Raw genomic sequence first — 26,937 nt, 5'->3', positions numbered from 1 at the left:
GCTGCGCGGTCTTTTCGCTAGCGCATTCACTTGGCGCAAGACGCGACCACGCCTCTTAATCTTCAAATTTTTAAATTGAATCTCCTAATTTTATTATATTTTCTTATAATTGATTTCGAAAACTGTTCAAAACACTATAATAAATTATTTTTCATTAAATACTTTTTGAATATATTATAATTTTCAAGCCTCATAACTCGGAAAGTACTAAATGGAAAATAACTTTATAGTGTTTTAAAAAGCTCTTGATATCAACTGTTAGATTCTGAAATAAAAAATAGAGCGTTTTATTAAAAAAAAAATCGATGTGACCTTGATGTGACTTTGATTCCAACCAAAATCAAAATGATAGAATCTGTAAATAAATCATTGTAAACCCTACAACTTTTATCTGAAACAATTTTTTCCAACAATACTTAAATTCGGAAATATTAGAGGGTTTCCGCACTTTTGAAAGATCCTATATACAAAAAATATTTTTCCGGGTATGTGAATAAAATACTATTTTTCCGTTTTGTACTACTTGCCGTGATGTCACTTTCAATTCTATAACGTTACTTACTCATTAGAAGTACAATTTATTAGCTCCTAATAAAATTTCTTGCTCACATTAGCGGCTCGTATATTTAGCGCGGCTATAACAATCGACGGTTATGCAGGCACGGGACAAAGTCAACTACGAAAGTGCGTGTAAACAAGGTGCAACGCGTGTACAGATAGCCAATGCAAAAAACAAATGTGCTCTCTCGATATTCGTTTACATATTGGCGATATACACATTGCACCGTTACGTGCAAACCCCTTCGAGGTTGTGGGCCGCATCAACGAGAGCAAAGGAAAAGGAAAGAAAAATAGATGTAAAACGACATTTCATATCGCGACATGTTATTTCTGATTAGTTTCTCGAAAGAATGGTGGAGAAAAAAGAAATTGTCGCAATGAATCAATTTGATCAATATGTGTTTAGTGTTGCTCTGAAATCGCAGTGAGATAAAGAAATGACAAAAAAACAACCCAAAGAAAATTTTGTAAAAATATTTAAATCATTAAATGATTCGTTCGTTGGAAAATTGATAAAGCAACAAAAATAAATTGTGACACAATTGACTGTTTGAAAAACATAGACTGTTTAAAGAACGAAGAGTAATTACTCTATATATTATGCAATGGATAAAAATAAAAGTGTATTTTATTTGCATTTAAAATACTAACTTATCGTGAGTGTGGAAGAATTTGTGGCTTACGTAAAATATTATAAATGTAGAAGAAGGACAGTGATCGTGAAATATATCTAGTGGTGAAATATCATGATATCTTTTATAATTTGCGTTAAATTCTAAGAGCAACGATTAAAATTACTTTGTCACAATCTATTTAGACATTGTAGAATGGTTACTGGTCATTAAGGTTCGCTAAATATTTATGAAAGCTGAATTTCAGTTTTATATGTAGCAAAAATTACAGGTGTGTACTCTTTACGTAATTTTAAAAAATACGTTATATATTAATTTTTTAACTTTAGTCTAACTTGAAGGTCTTGAATATCAATTACAAATAATATTATTGAATTCAATGTATGCTGTAATATGTGCATGACTGATAAAGTCATGCACATAAAAAAATATGTGGTTGTCCGACATATACATCTTTTGCGATTTCACAGTCTTGTTGTAATCGTTGTATAATGTTTATTAGAAGCGAAGAAGTTATTTTAAAAAGTTGTAAGTTTTATTTTGAAAAATTTATAATTCGAAAAAAGTATTTAAAAAATTTTGATAAAATATATTTTATGAAATATTCGTACAACTTTGTTTTATGGCACTTATTTGTGTATAAAATCTATAAAAGATCATTAATTTATGTTTTTTTTATAAATAAAAATGCTTTTCATGTGACACTAGTGGTTATTTTACGCTCCCCCTGCTATTCCACAAACGCATCCTTTTTTCAGTAAATTGTAATTTACGCTTGTTCTATATACCCCACAAACTTCTACCTTTAGAGTAATTAATAGAATTCTATGGATAACAAACTGGCGTCATAACAAACTTGGTTCAAATTGTGTCGTGTTAATTTATTGAGTTATTATAAAAAAACGAATGATATTCTACACCCTCCCCCCTCCCCCCCTCTATGTGTATATAGATAAATTCAGAATTTTTATTATTTTTTAAAAAGATTGCATCCTTTTGAACTAGCAATCCCAGAAACTTCTCGAACTTTCGAAATGTGTGATAAAACGATAGCTAAACAATTAATGTCAAGAACAGATACAGATCTTATTGTTAGTAACAATAATAAAACCATTTGTCCGGTCTAACTCTGGAATACGATCAAGAGGTAATCTGAAGCCCCTAAGTCTTTAAACTAATTATAAGTTTAACTCCTGAGTTTTAAAAAGAATGCTCTTTTCATTAAAGATTGTAAACGGTATAAAATAATCTGAAATTCATGAAAAATGTTTCAACTTTTCGCGATTTTGCAATATAAATTAAAAATTTTGTGATAATAATAGTCTTTTGACTATCTAATATGGACAGCTAGTAGCAACTTCGGACTGGATGTCAAACAGATATCGCGGCATCATCGACTAATTGAGAAATGCATGAACTACGAGGTGTGATCAAAAAGTAAGGTGACTTTTCATTTTTATAAAAAAATATTCATTTATTCATCCAAAATTATGTTATCCCCTTCAAAATAATCCCCCTCTGATACAATGCATTTGTGTCAGCGCTTTTTCCAGTCGTCAAAACATTTCTGAAATGCATTTTTGGATATTGCCTTGAGCTCCTCCAGCGATGCAGCCTTAATCTCCTCAATCGTCGCAAATCTTCGTCCTTTCATAGGCCTTTTCAATTTTGGGAAGAGGAAAAAGTCACAGGGAGCCAAGTCTGGTGAATACGGTGGCTGAGGCATGATGATAGTATTATTTTTGGCCAAAAAAGTACTCACTAGTAACGACGAATTTCGCTGACACACGTGTCATACCCAAAACATCCGTTAAAATTGATTGGCATGAGCCAAACGATATGTTAACATCATTAGCTATTTCTCTAATCGTGATTCGACGATTTTTCAACACAATTTCTTTCACTTCCTGAACATTTTCGTCGGTTTTTGACGTGCTGGGGCGTCTAGAGCGAGGTTCATCGTTAACATTTTCTCGGCCCTCTTGGAATAACTTATATCATTTATAAACATTTTTTTTGCTCAAGACTCACCGTACGCCACTGTCAACATTTCAAGAGTTTTTGAACACTTAATACCATTTTTTACACAAAAATTAATACAAACTCTCTGCTCCATTATTTTCAACAGCAAAAAATCGCCAAGCACGCAAACACGAGTCTAACCTTTATGCCTCTCACATAAAACAACACATGCTATATAGTCAAAACTGTGAACATATGATCGTGACGAGTGTACCAACACAAAAAAAAAAAAATTTTGAAATTAGAGTGTACAGAGCGCGCGAAATTCAAAAAGTCACCTTACTTTTTGATCACACCTCGTACATAGCAAGCTACGTTGAGAAAAAGATTTTAAATTCTATTAAATATCAAATATCTTATCAACTATTGAACGAATGTAAGGGAGTAATATCAAAGTTTATTGATAAAAAAGAATTGTAGGTTTTTAAGATATCCTCGAAAAGATACATTAACTGTTATAAGTGCTGCAAAAAAAATTTTTAATTTCTTTTGAATAAATAATAAATTAATTAGTTTAAATGCATTTAATATAATGACTTCGAATACATTAAGGAATATACACATAACTATGTTATTTAATAGTTTTGATTTGCATAGTCGTGAGGTTTCACAGACATTTGGTGTAAAAAAAGACTATACATTTATGGTAATTAAATTAATTATTATGTTATTTTTTTAAATAAAATTATATTATTATGGTAAACAAGTTACTTTGACATAACACATTCATTAGGCATTAATTTACCAAAAATATTATTTTTTAAGGATAATAAAAATATTAAAAATGTAAGAATATTATGTAAAAGTCATATTATTTTATGTTATATTTTATGCATAAATATTTCATGTATTTATTTTTTCGAAATATTAAATGTTAAATTTAATAAATTTTTCTTCTGTTAATTTATTATTTTATTTACAAACTTTTTTTAAGTTTATATTATTATATTATTAATCTTTTTACAAATCACATTTTATCACTTGATTATATATTTAAAATAAGAATAAGTTATTTTCTTTATATACTTTTTCTTATATCTTTGTCTTTTAAAATGTTTCAATATTTATTCATATAATATTTTATTTATGTAAATGTATTTAATAAAAGTATACAATAAACATTACAAATTTAGTAAAAATGAAACTCATATTACACGTTTAATCTAAAATATACGTTTCTCATAATTGATAAAACTGGAGACTTATAATAGATAGAACTAAAAAAAACTATAATAGGTAAAACTATATTTGAATTTGGCGGTCTTTGGTTGATGGGGCGGGGCTTAAATATTGAAAATGTGGATACATGTCCCTCTCTATCTGTTGCATGTGTTAGCTACTCGTAAAGTTACTGCTAGCTGTCCATAGATAGTCAAAGTTATAATCTCCCAAATACTTAAAGGTACGATATGATTATAGTTATTTTCAATATCAATAAAATTTTCTAAACGATAAAAATTTTTACGCAAAAATAGGAGAGCTATATCCATCGCAGCAGTTCTTGGTGCCAATTAATAATTTTTAATTTTTGCAATTTTCAACTTAATCTGCGCGTCGCATTTTATCAGACTTGAAACACAGTCATGAAGCCAGAACAATAATATTAAAGCTTCAAGAAGCATACAAAAGATAACACCTCAACCAAGGTTTGAGTTGGAAATTGTAAAACTTAAAAATTAAATTGGCACCAAGAATCGTTGCGACTGAAGTGAGGTGTCAAAAGTGTTAAAAGTGTCAAAAATTATTATTTTTACCTCACTACTTTAACCTCACTTTTCTCAAAAATCTGACGTGATAGAGCAATTTTTTTACTAGATTTGTGTTCAACGCGCAAAAATACATGGAAAATGGTAACTTTTATTCAAACAACGGAAACCACATCCGTTAGTGAAATGTTGGACGTAGCGCAATTACAAGTACAGAGATTAAGTTGATAAAATAAACGTAGAGAAGAAGAAGATAATATAGCACCCATTTTTATTTTATTGAATAATTTTGTTTGTAATTAATATTTTCTATTGAAACTTGAACGATTACATTTGTCAAAGTGTTGTTTAACAGATTCTAGGCTCAAAGTAACGAGATATTTATTATTTAGAATGTAATTTATAAAAATTTAATGCACTGCATAATCGGTGGCAGAAAAAAAGTGGTTGTAATAAGTCTATTTATAAAAATAATTTTAAAAAATTAGTTTAAAAAAAACACAGCGTCTTATTATAAAATTATATAGTTTTAATTTTCCATTGTTCAGAATTTTCCTGATTTAGAATTTTCTTGCGTTCAGAAACGTTAGAAATACTATTAGAAATTTTGTTAGAAATATCATTTTATCTCTGTTTAACATGAAACAACAAGCATAAAATGTTTCTTTAATATTTCTAGACACCGCTCTCTAGAATGACAATCGATTTATCGAAGAAATATTTCGACATAAAAATTTCGCTTAAACAACCATATTAATGAAATTCCATGTTATTGTTTTAACTTTGTATAACTCGAAATGTGTATAGCCGAATAAAAGATAAATAACAAAGAAACACTCAAGTGTATATACATGCGTGTGATAATACACTTAAGTTTAAGAATAATGAGAAAGTATGAGTAATTAAAGGTTAAAGGTGTACCTTGAAAAAGTTTAAAAGTGCTCAAACGTAAAAATGCCTTATAATAATTGTCATTTATTATGTATTGTCATGTTAGCATCACTAAAAAACGGTGGGCTATTAAATGAATAACTCCATAAGCAATTGTTAAAATACGTCACCTAACGGAGATAATAGGGGTAACCATATTGTCGGTAATAGCCACAATAGCCTCTTCTTCTCTGTGACTTAAAAAAAAATCCATTTTAAAGGTAAAAGTTGATTATTAAGATGGTGTAAGCAGAAGTATAAAAAAATTCACTTTGCTAACAAAAAAATCACGAATATGTCAAAAAACATTGTTTTCGACATGTTTAACTTCACTTTTCTCAAAAACCTGACGTGACGAAGCAATTTGCTTGCCGGATTCGTATTCAACACACAAAAATACATAGAAAATGACCGCGTTCAGCAAAAAAAGCAGCTTTGCAACTGTAGTAAAATTTTTTAATATGATTGGTTTGTGCATTTAGATCCAGCAGGAACCAATCGCATCTAAGAATTTTACAACAGCTGCTTTTCTGCTGAATGCAGCCAATGATTAATTTTATTTAAACAACAGACAAAAAGTCTAAAAACGGCGCACTGTGATGAAAAGCAGAAATAAAGGACACTGTGTGTTGTATAATGGAAGTGCCACAAAGACAATTTCTATATTCCAAAATGTAATTAACATTTAATCCTTTTTTACAGTGTCGTAACTAATCATTTTTACATCCGGTGCGAATTCAACATTTTGCGCCACTCCCCCCCTATCTTTTCAAATATTATATATATATATATATATATATATATATATATATGTATGTATATATATGTAGATTATTTTATCGTAATAAATACGTTATCCAGAATGTACCACGTGGAGGCGGTCTATACTACACTCCTTCTTGATTTTTGTTTTTTTTTCGTATATAGTTTTTTTTTTTAAATTTTGAAAAGATATTGTTTTAATTATTATCTTTTAGTTACTATATTATAAATATATTTATTCATTGTTATAAATATATTTATTGATTATTATAAACATATTTATCAAACTAAATAAGCTATGGTAGCGTTAAAAATATTCTTAAAGCTATATATATCGACATTTGAACAAATCTCTGCTAATGAAAATTGATGAAATGCTTTGAAAAAATTTAAAGAATATATGGATTTGGAGTCAGCAAAAAATGTATAAGCTTGAAATCAAAGTTTCTAATTCACTTGAAAATTCTGCTGATTTGATGTCATCTTTGTATTTAAGTGCTAATTCTACTGCTTGTTTTTTGAGGTTTTCGGCGGTAATGTTCTTTAAACACACATTATGAATAAATAAAAAATTAAAATGTACAGTAATATTATATAGCTTTTTGAACCTCCATTGGGGATGAGATAATAAGGTGTCTGTTACTTCAAAAATTTTAATTCAAAAATATTTTTTGGTTGTTACATATCATACATGTATACCCTGCTTTCGTCTTTTGTCTTCACAAAATCACCCTCTAATCCTATATCTATCAAACATTTTCTGTAAATTTTCATCTCTGGTGTTTTAAATCTGTTTGGTCAATCTCTGTATCATTTTTACTCCTTTCTCCTATTTACCGCGACATCTTTTAATTGTAAACTTGGATTTACTCTATTGGTGGGTGTCAAAATTTTGAACAGATATGAATACGTTGACAAATATATCTTTCACCAAATTTTTTCGAATAACTTTTTCATATTTTTTATTTTAAAAAAATTATTTTTTATTGCGACAGCGCTCCCCTGACAATTGCACCCGGTGCGGGAACATCGACGGCAACATCCTATTTACGGCACTGTTTGTCTACTTGAAGTATGTCTACGCGCTCTTGTGAGATGATAATCGCGTATATTTGCCTAACAACATATCTTTACAATATTTCAAATTTTCAATTTTTAAGGATTTCTAGACTATTATAATCGATACATGCGCATCGCTCTCATCAAATGGACAAGGACAGATATACTGGGATCAGTGTCAGCCATGGAAATTGTAGTATTTATGTTCTAAAGATAAATATATATAGTTGTATTCAGTTCATTTTTTAAGAAACTTAAGGCTGAGTTTATGAGCAATAATTCTGACAAAATAACATTTATAAAATTTGCTTCTATTCAATATATCCCTGTTCTGTATCTATCCTTGTCCCTTTGTCAACAATTGATTCGCAGTCTCAAGTTATAATTTGCGCAACATATCAAAATCTTGAGTGCTCAAGCACATGCTAAATGCGGACTAATGAATTGCGAGTGAGGTATTTCACTCACCCTGCGCAACCCATCTACCCCACCGCGTGACCGTGTGTAGTGTTCCCATAGCAGCATTGACCGCTTCTATTTATATAACACTCTCGTTCCTTTACCGCACCCCCGCGCGTATCGTCTTTGCGCTTCCATCTACTCCTCCATCCGCTCCTTCCCTTGCACATGTTCCGCATGGAGGTACATATACACATGTACGTGTGCGTGTATATCGTTTACACACACGCGCGAAAAGCCACGCGCGGATTATTCGCGATGAAATCGACTTACCTAGATTCGAGCGTAACTGGTGATGCACTTGTCGATTTCCATCGATTTGACCTAGCTACACGAAAAGTCGCTCAAGAAGGATGGAGGGGCAGGGAAGGTGCAGAAGAGAGCTATCAAGAACTATTTTTGGATTCTCGCTAACGTAGCAAGTACGTTTTGTCGAATTTTTTGCGCAAGATGTGATAATGAATGAACTCAATGAGCTAAGTACGGCTCGATAGTCTAAATGCTAAGAATACGTGTTTCAGAGAAGAAATGTACTGTTACGAGAATCTCGCTTTTATTGTATCGCAGATTCAACAAACTTTCAATACAAGCAAAAAATATGGAAGATTTAGATGAAGTTTACAATCATGCATAATTAACACGTATTATATTTTTAAATAATATATCTGCTTGCGTGAGTGTGTGCATGTGTATTTCAACTTCAAGTTGACTGAAGGGTAACCGTCATTCATATTAACTATGACAAGTATGTAACTACGCTCGTATGTAAATAAAAGCGAAAATAAAAGCAAACTTATCGGTTACAACTCGACATACACCTCCAGTTATTTTAAGTCGCGTAACGACGGTAACCTTTTTACCACGGATAAACTCTTGATTATCGACAAAGTCTGGTCGAATACTATTAATAAAACATGCGAACACATGCAACTGTCTTTGTACTATTTTTTAATAAACGATAAGTTCCTCGCCAAATATAGCTGGACGTCGTAAAGAAGGGAACGATTTTATTCGGGTATTCCAGGATACAAGATATATCGTTTGACCTTCGTTCGATAGCATAACTTGTCTATTTTTAGTCTATATGTACGACTTCTATAAATAAATAATTAATTTTGTTATTACATTCTTAGTACATTCAATCACATATTTCAAATATATTATGTATATATATTTTTATTTTTAACGTTATTAAACAATACAAGAAATTTTAGAAATTGTTTAAAAAAATTTTAGATACAGTCGAGAGTAAAAAACAATTTAATGTTATAAAAAATTAATTTGTGCGTTATTCTGATTCTTTTTAATTAATAAATTTTATTTTTATTTTTAGTCAGAATTCTCATGAAGTGATAAAGTGCAATTTGTTGTAACTTGAAAAAAATAATGGAAAATCGAGGTATCAACATTTTTTTACTTATGACTTAAAAACGAATAGAAACTTTTGGGAAGATTTTTGCCTCAAATATCAAATATCAAACAAAACTTTATTCTCTTATTTTTTTTAAATTATTTAATGAATTATTTTTGAATAGAATTATCCTTATAACTTTTTTTGCGATTACAAAATTACAACTAGGATTTTATTAGCTTCCGTGTAAATATGGTTCTAAGTTTATCCGACCAAATGGAAATGCGAGTGAGATGGAATTTCTTACGTGAGCGTGTTTAGGTTTGCGCTACGATTAGATCACGAAAAGACGCCTTATGGCGGCGTAGGAAGGTCAAGGTTCCTCGATGATGGATTAACGTGTTCACGCGTCGCACGCGATTTAGAGACTGTCGAGACCTTAGTGCATGATGTACATGCACATCGCGCGAATATGTATTTTCCAATTGTACTTACTTCCAAGCACGCGCAAACAGCAATTTCTGATTAGGAAAATAGCTTTATCATTAATTATTGGAAAATAATCTACTTTCTTTTCTAGCATTCTTGTCACGTGCATGAATTAATTGCAGTAGAAAAGAAGGTAATATAACACCTATTTATATTTTATTGTTTAATTTTGTTTATAATCAATATTTTATATTAAAACTTGAATGACTATATTCGTCAAAGTGTTGTTTAACAGAGTCTAGACTCAAAATAATAAAATATTCTTTACTTAGGACGTGATTTGTAAAAATGTGACGCACTACATAATCAGTGGAAGAAAAAGTGGTGATAATATAGCTAGGCCAAAAATAACTTTTTAAAAATCAACACAACATTTTGTTACAAAATTATATATTTTTAATTTTCCATCGAATAGAGTGTTCTTGATTTAAAATTTTCCCGAGTTCAAAAACTTTAGGGATATCATTAAAAATATTATTTTATTCCCATTTAAACAACAAACATAAAGTAATATCTGTAATATTTCTAAACACAGTCTTTCAGAGTAACAATTGATTTATTGAAGAAATATTTTGATATGAAAAACTTGCTTAACAATAGAACTACGGTAAAATTTCTCTACCTAAAACCACGGCAAAGGTCAATTTAACCGCTCATTAAAATTTAGCGTTTAAATTATTATAATTTTAACAATAATTATCAGGTACATACCCAGGTATTAAGCGGACATTTAAATAAATAAATTGTCTTTATTTAATCGTTTATGTAACTACAAAACGTGGAACGCTATACAGGGTGATTATTAATGAATGTTCCCACTTTTTACCATTGGAGCATGATTTACCGACGGATACGTATTTCTAACATATTATTATATTAGAAATTACAAATGCGTGTTTCAATGGTAAACAGTGGGAACATTCATTAATAATCACCTTGTATACTCAAGGGCGATTGGCGGCTCGGCCGTCGAGTCTCGAACAATAGAAGATAGGCGTTGTCTCAGAAATTGGCTCGAAATGTGTATTTCATTGCGAGTACTGCCCAGTGCATATATGTGCCAAATGAGGGAAAATCGTGAAAGAAGAGGTGTAACTACACTCTCTAACGACTCAATTCCTATTGGCTGACAAATGCTCAATTTTTAGTATTGATCAATTTGACCTCAACCGTCGTTATAGATATATCCACGTAGAAAAATTATTTAGTTACATAAATTAATTAGTTCTTTTTTTCAACTTTTATAAAAGCAAAATTCATGCACATTCACAAAATTACAAGACTCTACAAGCAATAGATTAATTATAAAGTTAATAGAAAAACTGAAACGATCATTTTGACCGCGGTCGTAGTTCTAATGTTATAAAACCATATTAAACAAAATTCCATATTATTGTTTAACTTTGCATAACTCGAAGAGCGTACAGTGCGTTGCATTGATGCCTGGAGTACCGATTTTAGGGACCACGTTTCTTTCTTGATTATTTTTATGTTCATAACTGAATGCTGCGGTGATCGTTGACAACAGCATTTGGTCATGAACGTAAAAATAACTAAGAAAGAAACGTGGTTCTTAAAATTGGTACCCCAGGCATCAATGCAACACACTGTACAACTAAATAAAAAGTTAAATTACGAAAAAACACTCGAGTGTATATGCATACATTTGTGTAGTAATAGGCTCAAGTGTAAAAACAATGAGAAAGTATGTGTAACTAAACAATTTGAAACGCGCGCGCGAGATGTATGCGTACTAATTCAAAGACCTCCTCGAGGTAGCGGCGTGTTGTGTCAGGCGGCGAGGTGGGAGAGGGCGTTGCTTTGTTGATGAGAGCGGGGGTGATTATTTCTCATTCGAGATTTAGAAAGGCTGGTGTATAACCGGTTGCCTTGTGAGGCGCCGTACTGTAAGCCAGTTGCAGTTTGGGGTTTCTCTCGTCCCAGTTACAGTGGTTGCGATCTACGTACTGTACGATCATTGTCTTGATAACGCAGTTTGTCCGTTCTACTGGGTTACAATGCGGCGCGTGTGTTGACGTGCACACATGTCGGATTCGGTGCACAGGCGCGTAACAGTTCTCTTAATTGTTTCGATTTTAGTTGAGTCCAGTTGTTGGAAATAATACTCTCCGGACATTTGTGGCGTAATAAGACTTGATCCGCGATACCGCGGGTTACAACGGGTGTTGTCGATTGTCAGAGAAGTCGTAGTTACGTCCATTTTGAAAATCTATCCTGCATGACTAATAGCCACGTGTGGCTTTGCCTAGAAGAGGGGAGGGGACCTACGAAATCTACTGTAACCTGTTGCCAAAGTCAAGTAACGTTTGTTGTGTGCATGTTACCGGCAGGTCTACGTTATTCTATTTTGTAGGCAGTTTTCACATTTTTTTACGTACGTGGCAATTTTTCTGAACATCCCCGGCCAATAGTATGCCCGGGCGATTTGTGTGATTGTCTTAGCTACGCCAAGGTGGCCCGCGATCGCGTCGTCGTTGTTTCTGCGGAGGATTTCCGGTCGTTCGGCGCGTGGAACGCAGCGTTTCCACTGATCTTCAACCGGCGATTCTTTAGTCCAAGCTATGCAGGACATGACGATACAATTTTCCTTCGCGTCATGAAATTGGGTTGCGTGGCGAGATTTTCTTGTGTGGCGTGTAGCACACCCCGGTACCAGCGATCTGTCAGGTCGAGATTTGCCGCGGCGTTTCTTGGTTGCCGTAATAAGGCGTCCGCGACGCGGTTCAAAGCGCCTTTTTGATATTTAATTTCGATGTCATATTGCTGTAGTTCAAACGCCCACCGTCCTATTCGTCCAATGAGCGCGTCTAATTTTTGTAACCACCGTAACTATTGGTAGTCTGTGACGACGGTAAACGGGTACCCTTCAAGATATTCGCGCATCCGGCGTATCCCCCAGATTATGGTCAAGCACTCGCGTTTGATGGCACTGTAATTCTGTTTAGCCTAATTTAGTATCTGGCTCGCGCACGCTATCACACATTCTTCCTCCGGAAAAAATTGTGTTAATACGACTCCGAGACCGGTGTTACTAGCGTCAGTCTGTAAGAAAAATTGTCTGGAGAAATCGTGACACGTTAGTACCGGGGCGGAGGTGAGGATGTTCTTTAGCGCCTGAAACGCTGTTTCCTCCTCGACGCCCTATTCCCATCTCGCGTGCTTTCTTGTCAGCGCAGTTAGCGGCGCGGCTACGATGGCAAAGACTTGTATGAATCGGCAGAACCACGAGGCAACGCCGATGAACTGTCAAACTTGCTTGACGGTGGCGGGCGGCGGCCAGTCGGTAACAGCTTTGACTTTTTTGGGAACGGTGCGGATACTGTCCCGGTCGACAATGTGTCTAAGGTACTTAAGCCGTCCTACGCAAAATCGGCATTTCTCCGGGTTGATCCGTAACTTGGCTTTGCAGAGCCGTCGAAAGACTTCGTGCAGCGTCTGTAGGTGTTCCTCGAATGTGGCACTGACGACAATGATGTCGAGGTAGACCAGTACGCAGGGCTTGAGATCGGTTCCTAGCACGGAATCGAGCAGACGTTGAAAGGTGGCGGGCGCGGAGTGCAGGCGGACGGCATTATTTGAACTGGAACAGTCTTTTACAGGGTACCGTGAATGCAGTTATTGGTCGGCTTGCCGAGGATAACGGTACTTGCCAGTAACCGTTTTTTTAAATCTAGGATGGATAGAAATTGGGCGCTGCGTAGTTTGTTGAGCGTGGCAGTAATCTGGGGGGGGGGGATACGTGTCCGGCTCGGTAGCATTGTTGACGTGGCGGAAGTCGATGCAGAACTAAAATTTCCCGTCTTTTTTTCTTACTATCACAATAGGGGAGCTCCACGGGTTACACAAACGCTCGATAATATCGTCGTAACTTTGGCATCAAACTTGCATAGTGGGATTTCGAGACCGGTATCGTTATTTAATAGGCTTGTGGATTTTAACCGGATGACGTGCTGCGTTATTGATATAGGGTCGGCCACACCCTCCAACAGCGGTAATTTGGTTGCGAGTAAGCTGCTCAGCTCGACTGATTCGGTGGGCGTGAGCGGCGCAGATTCATCGGTTACCGCGTTGCTTTTTTTGCGACCTTGCTATCCAGCGGGTGGGGCAAGTATAGGCGCGCCTATCTTAGCCCACGCGTCTATACCGAGAAGCATGGCGGTTTCCATGCTTGACATTATGTGGAACTGGTGTTGAATACGTCAACGTCCGATTGTCACGGTCAGGTGTATATGGCCGGACAGGTTCACCGACTGTCCGTCAGCCAGCTGTACGGCATTATTTTTGCGCTGTATCTTAAAACCAAGTGTTTTGGCGTGGCGAGCGATGACGAGGTTAACAAACGATACTTCCGATCCCGAGAAGCACCGTGATAGTTTGGTCGCGTAGGCGCACGGTTAGATGCGGCCAAGCAAAAACTTTATTCGGAGGACCGGGGAGCGGCCGGAGTGTCGCCAGTCCTGACATCGTTTCCCGCGGGCGGGTGGCAGTCGCGGATCAGCATACCATCTTTGCCGCATTGCGAGCAGAATTTTTACGGTAGCCGGCAACATTCAAAACACGTATGGCCTCGCTGTTTACAGCCCAACAGCACTTGTTCCGGTTATACGTCGCGGCGGCGACGGGGCTTTGCGTTCTCGGGCTTGGCCAAAGAGGAGCATTCGACAGTGTTCCTGTATTCGCTCAATCTCCACAAAGTAGACAGCTCGGCGGAAGTGTGAACGTCGGCCCGTCGTACGTGCAATTGGAATTCAGGGCGTATATTGTCGTACAACTGGTCGACTTTTTTTTGGTGGAGAAATTTTCCGCTCTTTGAATCAGCGAGAAAATGGCCGTCGCATATTTGAAGTACGGTTCACCGTCTCTTTTTGCACGCGGTTGCGTATCTCTCGAAGCAGATAGCTATGGTAGCGTGGCAGTAGATAAGTGGCCTTAAAGTCACTGACAAAATCATGCCAATCGTCCCAGGCGTCCCGCGAATTTCTATACTACAATAGCGCGTTTTCTTTTAATAGTTCCGGCAACCTTAGCAGGATTTGGCGGTCTGTAAAATCGTAATCGGTAGCTCCTTGACTCGCTCCAAAAAGCCCACGGGACCTTCTCATCGAAATGTACCTCCCATTTCCGCATTTAGTTCATAATCTTGACGGGGGTAAATCTGTCTGGAAGTACTGTGGGAGTCGCGTGTTGTTGAGTCAGTAGTGGCGGTCAAAGAAGCAGTACGGTGAGTGCGGTCGTCGCGGTCGTCGCGTAGTTGTAGTCATCGGTTTAGTCGTCGGCGATTTAGTCGCGGGGGAAAGTGCTGTTGCGCGGAACAAGTCTAGGTTCTCGTCTACGTATTGACTTATATGCTACCGGTGGGAGGGAGGGGGGGAGGTATCGAGGTTACCCTCCATGTCTAGTTCTAACGTCTCCATCTCTTTAAGTAGAACATTTTTGAATAGATCGTAAATTCAGCTTTTTAAGCCGGTGGCCTTTCCCTTCTTCCGGTCTGGTCTCTGTTCGGGCGCTATGTAATTTACCGATTTTTCGCGCGCGGATTTGCTCGTCGGTTTTCTCGGCTTAAGGCCGCGGAAATGGTTCGTAGCGAGAGAAGGAAAGACGGGAAGTAGCAATGAAATACTGAGAACGCGTGTATCTAATATTTAAACATGTATTTTAAACGGATTCAGTAGGTACAGTGGAACCAGTGACGTTTACAAGTGCGGTAGATTTACGGAGTAGCATGGACGGACAGTAACCATATTTACAGAATATTTACAAGTACGTATTTACAAACGTGGATCGCGGAGGTAGGTCGCGAACGCGGTCTATTGCACGCAAAGTTTTCGTGTGCACGATACGGTGGGCGTGGCCCACAGTGCGGTCCGAAGGCTAGCCCAATTCCGTACGTCTCACAGGCAGGACAATCTCCAGCGTGCAATGGCGGAAGCAACGGGATCGGTAGGTCTGGAAGTGCGACACCCTGTCAAGAACCTTAACCCAGGACCCCGAACACGGCAATCTCGGTGTTGTAAGTGTCGTAAGGTTTACGAGGATGTTAGCTTCCGGGAATCGGGGATTCCGGTCGCCGGCCAAGACTCTTGACTACTCACGGGTTTTTGTTTTCCAGATGGCTGTATGCTAGAGAGAATAGTCGTCGGAGGCGGAGTACTCGCTGCGGCCAAGCACGCTTTGATTGTTATTCCAATTTTTAGAGCGAAATGTTATTGGCGCAGCGGATCAAATTGAGATGCTGGCTGGTGACGGAGTCTTCGTTTCTTCGAGAAACGGCCCTACTTATACCTATCGACTCCGCTCACCCCCGTTATTTTTTGGCGCTTGACGGCGGAGTCGTCGGAGTAGGGAAGACCGCGTGTCTTCCGAGTGCGCGTGCGCGCCGGCTCGGCGCGTCTTCCCTGGTGGTTGCCGCCAGGCGGTATTTCTAGTATGTATGTTTAAAAATGAATACCCGCGGTGTCCCCGGTTATAGCCCGGCGACTTTTCCCGAAGGTGTTCGCTGTTTTTCGGGATGCATCGTCACACAACCAAGAGACATAACCTCATAATCTCCCATCTTTCAAACTGCATAAGAATGAGCGAGTGTGAAATACCCCACACAGCACAGAAAATCGCAGCAACATTGCAGAAACATAAATTAACAATATGCCTGTAACATCTCATGGCATATGCCAGTAATATTCCGGAAACATTGCAATATCATAATTTTTTAATAAAGTAATGGCAATAAAGAGCCAAAGCAGAATATTCGCGTATAATAACATATTAATTTAACTTATCCATAATTATTCATCCACATTTAGTAACTAAGGTCGGGCGATGTTATTAAATTTTCCGCTGAATCTCTACACATTCCCTAACAGGACAACTGTTCATATGTTGACTGTAAGTCGACTCATCCAAGTCAGACTTTCAGAGTTGACTGCAAATCGACTTTGCATAGACGTCTGCAGACATCCTTCTAATGTTGATTCTAAGACGTCTAGAAAAAGCATGCAGTCCCGTAGTGCTGTGTGCATCATAGTATTGTTGAGAAACATAAATATTGATATCAATAGATGAAATAAGTCCATATATGAAGAAATCTACAGGGTGATTCAGAACGACCCATGTGTCCCTGCAAAGACGTGTTCTTGAGTAAATTCTGAGACGAATTTTCCTCTACGAAAATTTTGTCCGAAGCTTACTTTTTGAATTGCAAGAGGATAAAGTTAGCAAATCATGGGCCGCGTACACATGGTAGACAGAGCCGCGCAAACGTTTCCGCGTCCCCGCGACCCCGCGTTATTTTTGCCGCGCGACAAGCGTTCCCGCGGTATGCAGGCGCCAGTCTTCGCGTCAGGTCAGGTTGGGTTGTGTATTTTGCGCGTTCTTATTTCAAGTGATTTCAAGTCGAGTAATTATTCGACTTAAAATTAACTATTAATACTGATTAATAATAATAAAATAATAGAATCGTTTGCAAACTTCTTGTGCTGTTCTTGTGCTATCCATCAAGTGTGTGAGTAAATCCGTGAAATTGTAACAAGTTTTGCGATTCAATTTTTACAAGAGTAACAAACTTGGTGTATTTCTCGACGTTAATTTGTCACACAAGAACGTGAGGGGTCTTTATGTTACTTCTCCACGATCGTGAAATTCATTCAAGTAGCAACAGTAAAAACGTCAAATCTTTACAAGGTAAGTGAAAGACAGAGATAGAAGTGTGTGTGTGTGTGTGTGTGTGTGTGTGTGTGTGTGTGTGTGTATTTGTATGCGCGCGTATGCTTATGTGTTTTATGTTTTCGTGCGGTAGAATAATTGTCAAACAGTGATCGCAAGGGTGCCCCGCGTAAGCACCCGCGTCGGACGGTGAGTTACGCCGCCTCTGTCTACCATGTGTACGCGGCCCATGATTTGCTAACTTTATCCTCTTGCAATTCAAAAAGTAAGCTTCGGACAAAATTTTTGTAGAGGAAATTTCGTCTTAGAATTTACTCAAGAACACGTCTTTGCAGAGACACATGGGTCGTTCTGAATCACCCTGTATATCCTAATGAACAAACAATATTTTTAATTGTTTTTTTAATAAAAAATTTTTTTTATATTTAATTTAATTATTGTATTATATTGATATATATATTTTCTAATTGCATTCTTATTTAAACAAATAACAGAAAAGTTCCAGATGTTATTCTGCATTTGCGAAATTAGTAAAAAAAACTATAATTTTATATTTGTTTATATAAATACTGTGGTTTTGTTAAAACAAGTGACAGTGAAATTGAAGAAGTGACTCTACTAAATATACAATAACATAAGTAACGTTCAAACATAGATTATCAGATAGTATAATTCACAAATTTATTCTTAGTAATGTAATATATTGTTTATCTGTTTTTTCTTCACTGTTACAAAGTAAGTGATGTAAAATTATGCAAAATAATAATGTTGTAGAAAATAGATATAGTAATGTGAGCCTCGTGTATTTGCCAAATTCCACAGTCAATCCGACAAAACATTAGATCTGTATAGCTCTGCCAGATGAGACTCAATCGACTCATGATGATTGCGATAAGAATAAAAAAAAATAAAAATATTAAGGCATCAGAAGATAAGCTGAAAAAATAGATAAGTGATTAATTAATAGGAGGCGTTAATTAACTATAAGTTAATAACAACCGTACTGGCATGAGAGCGTTGCACTCTATCTCGTTCCCTCTATAACACGTACTAAGGTGAATGTTGCTCTCTCTCTCTCTCTCTCTCTCTCTCTCTCTCTCTCTCTCTCTCTCTCTCTCTCTCTCTCTCTCTCTCTCTCTCTCTCTCTCTCTCTCTCTACATGTAGTAGAATGATCTATAGAAAAGAAAGACCTTATCTCTTTTTATTGCGTTGTGAGGCAATCGACGCCCGAGCGGCTGTATAGGCTTGTTTTCTGTTTCTGCACTAGACTGCACTGGAACGTTCCTTCTTGTTTTCGCTAACTTTGAAACATCTATCTATTTCATTTTAAGTGTACACTTATTTAGAGAGTTCAGGAACAGAAAACAAACGGTATGTTAGGCTTGCACCTAGGATAAGAGAGTTTTGCATTCTCTTCTCTCTCTGCCTAAACTGCAGACTACGCCCGAATGGCCAGAAAAGAACGCATATGTAAAATCTGCGAAGAGAACCGTGTGTTCTCTAATCTGTGAATAGAACCTTGCGTTCTCTCACTCTCTCTCTCTCTCTCTCTCTCTCTCTCTCTCTCTCTCTCTCTCTCTCTCTCTCTCTCTCTCTCTCTCTCTCTCCGCCCGAACGGCAACCTGCGCCTTAATGGCAAGAAAACCAAATACAATGCGTAGAGCAAATCGAATGATCTCCTCAAATCAAACGAACACTTCCAATACACAAAAATGACTCGAAATCAAACAATCATCGTACAAAGGCGCAGTAAGGCTAGCACATGCACGCTCCTCTCGTCCGACAACGGGCGAAGAAGTTAGTGTTGCCAACCTCCACCCGTCATGCGCCTAGCGCACCCATATTGGCATACCAACGTGCAACTGCACGCGCGACACGCGGCACACGCGGGAAGTTTAAACAGGTTTAATTATACATATTTCATTTTTTTGATAACGTATATTGACCCGATCTACCAGTTATATAAGTGTTTACAGGTCATCATGAAGGATCAGTTCGCAGCGGTCACGGAGATCAAGCAACGTTCACTGGAGTCGCGACTTGGATGAGTGACCGCATGAAAATTTCCGAAAAAAAATTGCCGAGATTTTTTTTGCAAAAATTTTTTTAATGTTACAAAAATATTGTTTTGTTCATTGGAATTGTGTGGTGCAATAATATTTATGTAAATGTTTTGGAAAAATGCATAACATTGCAATGTTGCTGAGATGTTTCAATGCAATATTTCAAAAAGTGGAGATCTTAATGTTGCTGCAATCTTCCAGCAACGTTGCCGCAATGTTTCGCAATTAATATGTAATATTATAATGTTTCAATAAAATCATTCTGCAATGTTCCTGCAATCTCTCTGTGCTGTATGGGATGTCCCTTGGTTTAATTAATGAAATAAATGTTAATAAATAAAAAACTATATAAAAGAAATGTGACAGTTACTAGAACGTTTGTTTCATGTTTACTAATTTAATGCTTTCGTGATCCACGTCTATTTTAAATGCTAAAAATAACATGTCATACTTTACTCATATATGAATGCTGCGCTTCAAATTTTGTTGTGATTGAAGTGTACATACATAAATACATATAAGATGAGAAAAGTGATCGACATACGCACTCGAGAAAGAAAGAAAGATATGAACAGGTTTAATCACGCGCATTCGGCCTAATTAACTTTATTTTATGACCATATTCATGTACACTTCAAGAACAATTGGAAAATTTGAAGTGTAGCATTCATATGTGTGTAATGTATGATATCTCATTTTCAGCATTTACATACACAATACACGTGGATCATTAAAGTAATCAATTAGTAAACATGAAGCAAACGTTCTGGTAATTCTCACATTAATTTTATAGTTTTAACACTTATTTCATTAATAAAATTAAAGGACATAATTTTACACCTGTCAGACTACATGAGAATGATTGAGCGTAAAATATTAGATGCAGCAATATAAATAAACAGTATAAATAAGTTGTCTGTTAATCACAGCATATTTATATTGCATTCATTTAATGTAAATGTATATTTTATGCTCGCTCATTCTCATGTAGTTTGACAGATGTGAGGTTATCAGGTTATGTCTTTTGGTTGAATTAATGAAAATAATATTGAAACCCTGTAAAATGAATGTGAGAGTTACTGGAACATTTGCTTCATGTTTTATAATTAGTTACTTTAATAACGCACGTGTTTTGTAAATGCTGAAAGTGAAATGTCATACATTATACACATATGAATACAACGCATCAAATATTCCAACTATTATGATTAAAGTGTACATGAATATAGTCATGAAATAAAGCTAATTAAGCCGAATGCGCCTAATTAAACTTGTTTTGGGACGTGCGTTATCGGGCAGGTGCGCATTTTACTTCGTGAGTTATCGGGACGTGTACTAAAAAAACGTGGGCTATCGAGACGTGCGCTAAAAAGACGTGCGCTATCGAGACGTGCGCGAAAGAGACATAAGCTATCAAGACATGTGCTAAAAAGTGGGCTATTAAAATGTGTGCTAAAGAAACGTGGGCTGTTGAGACATACGCTAAAGAGAGGTTGGTTATCGAGACGTGCGCTAAAGAGACGTGGACTATCGAGACATGTGTTAAAGAGGCGCTATCGAGACGTAAGTTATCGAGCACGTGCGCATTTTACTTTGTGCGTTATTGGGCAGATACGCGTTTTACTTCGTGAGTTATCGGAATGTGTGCTAAAGAGACGTGAGTTATCGGGAATTATTTTAAATTTGACGTGTGCTATCGGGACGTGGGCAATTGCACCGTGCGCTATCGGATCCCGTCCGTTCTTAGCATATACTTCGAATCATTGTAAGGTATCGATAATTTATGCGAAACATATCATAATACGTATATCATTCTAAAAATATTAGCTTTGTTTGCCGTTATCTCTATAAAAGTACCTAGATAATCATTTAATTAAAGAAATAGCTTTATTTTTTCTTCATCAAAATTATTATAATGTATATTATTTTCATCTTTACCTTAGACAACAAAATATTGTCTTTTTCAAATTATCTAAGATAATGCAAGTAACAACAATATAAAATATATTGTCTTTACACTGTCTTAGTCTCAGCCTCCAAATTACCATTCATCTTAACAGATCTTTTCAGGAATTGCTTTCTGAAATTCATAGTCAGTAAAAATCTATAGATACGTAATGTAAACTATAGATTTTCAGTACTGGCAGTTTTACAGGATGATTTAGAACGACCCATATGTCCCTGTAAAGACGTGTTCTTGGGTAAATTCTAAGACGATTTTTCCTATACGAAAATTTTGTCCAAAGCTTACTTGTTGAATTATAAGAGAATAAATTTAGTGAATCACTGGCCGTGTAGACATGGTAGACAGGCGGCGCAATTCACCGTCCGACGCGGGCGCTTACGCAGGGCACTTTTGCGATCAACTGACAATGAGAATTATTCTATTGTATAAAAGCATAAACATATGTGCACATACACATATGTGCGCACACACATACACACATATACACACAAACACGTACCCTCTTCTCCCCCCTCTCTCTCTCTCTCTCTCTCACTCTAGCTCTCTTAATATTGATTTAAAGCTAGGTAACTATACGCAGGGAAAATTGATACGAAGTATGCATTCTGTGGGATTGAAGCAATTGGTCAAGGAGCCGACCAGAATTGGGTTTTTGAACGTAATTTTTTTTTTTAATATTTAGAAAGTTTATATGCATATGTTTTATAGAAAAAAAGTGCTTTTTTTTCGTAATATTAACGGAGATGTAGATTTTATAAAATATTACTTTAAACTCATAGCCGATGACGCGCCGATCACGCCCGAAGTTACCCGAGCCGTCTGTGACGTCACAATGTTACATACCGTATACGATATCTGTTGAGATTTTGAGTTTTTAATAGAAATGGCAACAATTAAAACGTATAGAACGTGTTTCGTCCCTCTCTGTGGTAGTACAACAAAAAGTACACCAAATAAAGTGTTCGCGACAGTACCACAAGACGTGAACCTTCGTAAAAAATGGTTTAATGCCGTTCGGAGAGATAACCTAAAAAACAGCAAATCGAACTTCTTTTGCTGTGAAGACCATTTCAATGTAAGTTTTTGCAGCCTAAGTATATGTTAAATTTTTAAATTATTATTTTTTTGATAGGATTTCATCTATTAATAATTTAACCTAATTTCGTAACTGCATCAAAAATGTTTTATATTTATAGCTGCGAGAGGATATGAAAAATTATCAGTATCACATGATGATGGGAGGTCCAGTAAAAATTAGAAAAAACGTTATTCCACATAAATTCGAATGCCAGCCCGACCGTAAACGTAGAACATGCTCAACTCCACGTATAGTAGCAGAAAAACGACAAAGACGAGCGGAAATAAACGAGATCTTTACAGAAACATTCGAGTCTTCTTCGACAAATGCTGCAGATGCATCGGAACAGAATATAAGGGATTTCAATATAACTGCTGCCCTAAATAAGCCTGCGATAAATGAACTCGGTCTCAAATCTCGAGCTGAACAAACTTTCACTGTGTGTGAAATACAAGAAGTAGCGGATACAAGAAGAGACGTCGGAATACAGACTTCCATGATGCAGCACAGTGTTGGCGTACAGGTCAAGATTCGACCACATTATCGTAGCGTTTATACAATGTGCAACATTCCAGTATCGACTGTCAATGAATGTTGTTCTCCGATTAAATTACCCATTTGTACGAATGTTGCAACTTCTCCGACAAAACCTATTATTTCTAAGATGTCCTATGCAAATGACACCATATCGACAAGCACTACAACTACATCGATAGATATAAGTAGTTCTCATGATTATTATATGTTTAGCGACCAAACGAGTCTCGATAATCCTAGTAGCCCAAATAAATATAAACGTGACATATTAAATGTAACAAACTATTTCATAAGTACCAACATGAAAGCGTACCTAGGGATTCCAAACGAATGGAAATCACTGTTGCATCTTTTGAGCACGAAAGGTAATGTAAGTATCCAAAATATACAGTTATGTTTAATGAAGATCAGAAGACAAGATACGTTAGAACGACTGGCTGAACAATTCTGTATGAGTCCTAGTAATGCAAGTATAGTTTTCAACAAAACTGTTCCAATACTCAGTCACTTACTAAAAACTTTGATTTTCTTCCCAAATCCTGACTTAGTTAAAAAAACTTTGCCTATTCCTTTTCGGAGCTCGTACAATCATGTCCAGTCCATAGTAGATGCTCTGGAAATACAAATCGAAAAACCGAGTGATCCCGTAAATCAAGCCTTGACTTGGTCTGAATATAAAAAATGTAACACGATAAAGTATTTGATATCTTGTGGACAGGATGGCTTTATCAATTTCATTTCTACTGGATATGGAGGTAGAATATCAGATGTATTATTGTTTGAGAAGTGTGGTATACTAGATCAGCTTCCTGAAAAATGTGCTGTTATGGCGGATCGAGGTTTTAAAAATATTAAATCTTTATTAGCAGAAAAACATTGCAAGTTAATAAAACCACCAAGCGTATCGTCTACACATAAACCTACGAAATCTGAGGTTTTGGAAACCAAGCGCATTGCTAGCTTACGGATCCACGTAGAACGTGTCATTGGGAGATTGCGTGAATTCGATTTTCTAAAGCCACATGCTGTTATAAACCATAGTATGTTATCTTACACTGATGACATTATCGTGATTGCCTCGGCGTTAATAAATTTACATTCACCAATAATAAAAAAATAGTATGACAAGTGAGTAATAATTCTGAATATATTATATATTTTGTTACATATACAGTTTTATACATTAATACCTTACTTCTGTACAGAAGATAATAACAATGGAAATATATTTCTTTCCCAAAACAGCATTGCCTTTTTGACTAAATCCTGTGCTACTTCTACATCGTATGCAAGCCACTGCATGTGCACTTTTTTGTATTTTCAAAGGCCGAATCAGCCACACAAAATAATCCTTTTTTCTTTCCTGTAGCTAACATTTGTAATTGCATTTGTGCTACGCACTTAGGATTGATAATTTTATCTTTCGACAAGAATCTTTCCAACGCTTTTTCATTCGAAGGACATTTTATTTCTACAATGTATTCGTTGGTCATACCATCAGGTGATGCACCAAGAGCTGGATAATTTGGTGATAGATACAGTCCAGCACTCTTAATTCGTGTATCTAGTTCGCGCTCTACTTCTATCAGCACCAGTTTTTCCAAGTCCTTTCCTCGTAACATTGCACTTGTTTCATGCACCTTACTCGCCCCTGTTACCTGTTTAACAAACGACCCACTATCTGTTGTACAATGTGCTGCTTCGTACAGCTTAGAAGCTGTAATTCTCCCGTATCGGAGTTCGTACCACAGTGGGCAATCACTCTGGTTTCGTATCAATTTTTCAGCTTCATCGCATAAGACTTGAGTCATCTCAGAACTGGCAAAAGTAAGAAAATTTCCTGATATCAGACCTCCATTTAAGTGAAATTTTAAAAGGAGTCTGTGCAACGATAAATTATTTGTTTTCAGACATTTCAAGTCAACCTGTAGTCGTGAAATTTGACAGTCAATTTGTTTACTTTCTGCCAGTTCTAGAACGTCGTGTAAGAAAGTGCTATTATCGGGAATGGATGTTCGTTTTAGTTTATGTACTTTCTGAATGCCTAAATCTTTGACTTCGACATATTTGAGTGTCGTTCCTACACCTGACAAACGAGATTTTTTCCAATAGCATGCTATTTCTGTAGGCGCAGGGTCTTCGCTCCTTCGATGTACCCACATGACAACTGCTAAAGCATGTTTACATCCACCTGTAATGTAAGACAAATTTTAAGGAACGCATGGCAATGAGAACAGGTAAAAACGCATCACTTTTTATTGCATATATTCATAGATACCTGTTGCTGCTGCGCAATCATGACACTGAACGTCTATGATTTTCTCTGTTGCTTCATTAATGATTAATGTTGTTGAATATGCTTTGCTCCGAACCCTATGTTCAGGACATACTCGACATTTCACAATGCAGAGGTCTCCTTCACGTTTTACTTGGACATAACCTACAGCTGCATCTCCATAGCTCTCACGACAGTTCCTTTAAATAATTTACGATAAAAATCTCGTAGTAATGTTATTTGGAATGAGCAGTTACACATTGAAACGTAATTATTAAAAACGTATACTTACAATGAAGCTTTGGCACAACGTATTTCTGGAGCATTGAAACGATCATCATCTTTGAGAAATTCTAACACCGCAAACATGTTAATTTGCGGCAAATTATTGCTATTTGCTTTCACGAAGCCTTGTTCACACATTCTCCGTTGAAATTCGGCTAAATGATCAAATTTATTATAAGTCGTTTCGGAGAGCTTATTTTATACACATCGTATCCAGTCTTCGCGGCGTGACCATGTAACATCGTGACGTCACGAGCCCGTACGCCAATCGCGTAGCGTTTCATAATCACGTGACAAAACTTGAATTTTTACGTCGATAAAATTATTAATAATAATTTACAGGTTTACACAAAAAATTTTTTTTTATATTTTTGTGCTTTGGTGTTATTAATACACGTTATATAAAAAAATATATATATATAATTTTTTTTCAACAACCCAATTGTAAAAACATCTGAAATAATAATAGACCTGGTTTTTTCAAATGTTGAAGTCAAAGTGAAAGTTTGGCATGAACCGAAAATTACAGATCACTCCATATTAGTATTATACTGGAAAGAAAAAATGGTTGAAGAAACTGACAGAATAATTATCAGGAGAAATTATAAGAGAATAAATGAAAAGAACAAATTTTTTGAGTGCAATTGAGGATAATTTGGTAGTGAAGGAGGATAATATCAATGAAATAGTTAGGTGTGTTGTTCGATTGTGAACTGTCTTGATTTAGTTGCGCCGAATAAAGATGGTAATAAAAAATAAGTAGCAGGAGAAACAATAATTTACAGAGGAAATATATACGTTAATGAAGCAGAGAAATATGGTATATAGAACTGCTCGAACTAATAAATTGTAGGAGAACTAGAAACGATATCGGCAAATGCGAAATATGTTAATGTTTGTAGAAAAACTAAAAAAGAATATTTAATAGAGAGATTAGATAACAATAAGAAGGAACTGAAGCAAATGTGTAAAGTATTAAAAAAGATGTTAAGAAGAAGTCAATGTAATGCAAAATATAAGGAGTTAAACAATAGTAATAAAATTATAAGTAATCAGAGGAAATGGCAGAGAAATTTAATAA

The 26,937-nt window shown here is 36.1% G+C and overlaps 2 protein-coding genes across 2 annotated transcripts; one reads left to right on the top strand and one right to left on the bottom strand.

Annotated features, from left to right (window-relative positions):
* Nucleotides 1-22,307: 22,307 nt before the first annotated feature.
* LOC120357973 lies at nt 22,308-24,538 on the top strand. The gene is made up of 2 exons (XM_039450133.1): nt 22,308-22,756; nt 22,878-24,538. Exons 1-2 carry the CDS (start codon nt 22,565-22,567, stop codon nt 24,414-24,416), a joined length of 1,731 nt encoding a protein of 576 aa, XP_039306067.1. The 5' UTR covers nt 22,308-22,564; the 3' UTR covers nt 24,417-24,538.
* Nucleotides 24,539-24,573: 35 nt separating this feature from the next.
* LOC105203324 lies at nt 24,574-26,255 on the bottom strand. The gene is made up of 3 exons (XM_039446611.1): nt 25,864-26,255; nt 25,575-25,771; nt 24,574-25,487 (listed from the first exon to the last, which is right to left on the bottom strand). Exons 1-3 carry the CDS (start codon nt 25,992-25,994, stop codon nt 24,574-24,576), a joined length of 1,242 nt encoding a protein of 413 aa, XP_039302545.1. The 5' UTR covers nt 25,995-26,255.
* Nucleotides 26,256-26,937: the final 682 nt, after the last annotated feature.

This window comes from Solenopsis invicta, chromosome 1 (assembly GCF_016802725.1).
Source record: "Solenopsis invicta isolate M01_SB chromosome 1, UNIL_Sinv_3.0, whole genome shotgun sequence".
Lineage (NCBI taxonomy): Eukaryota > Metazoa > Arthropoda > Insecta > Hymenoptera > Formicidae > Solenopsis > Solenopsis invicta.
This window is presented reverse-complemented; position numbering and strand designations above follow the sequence as displayed.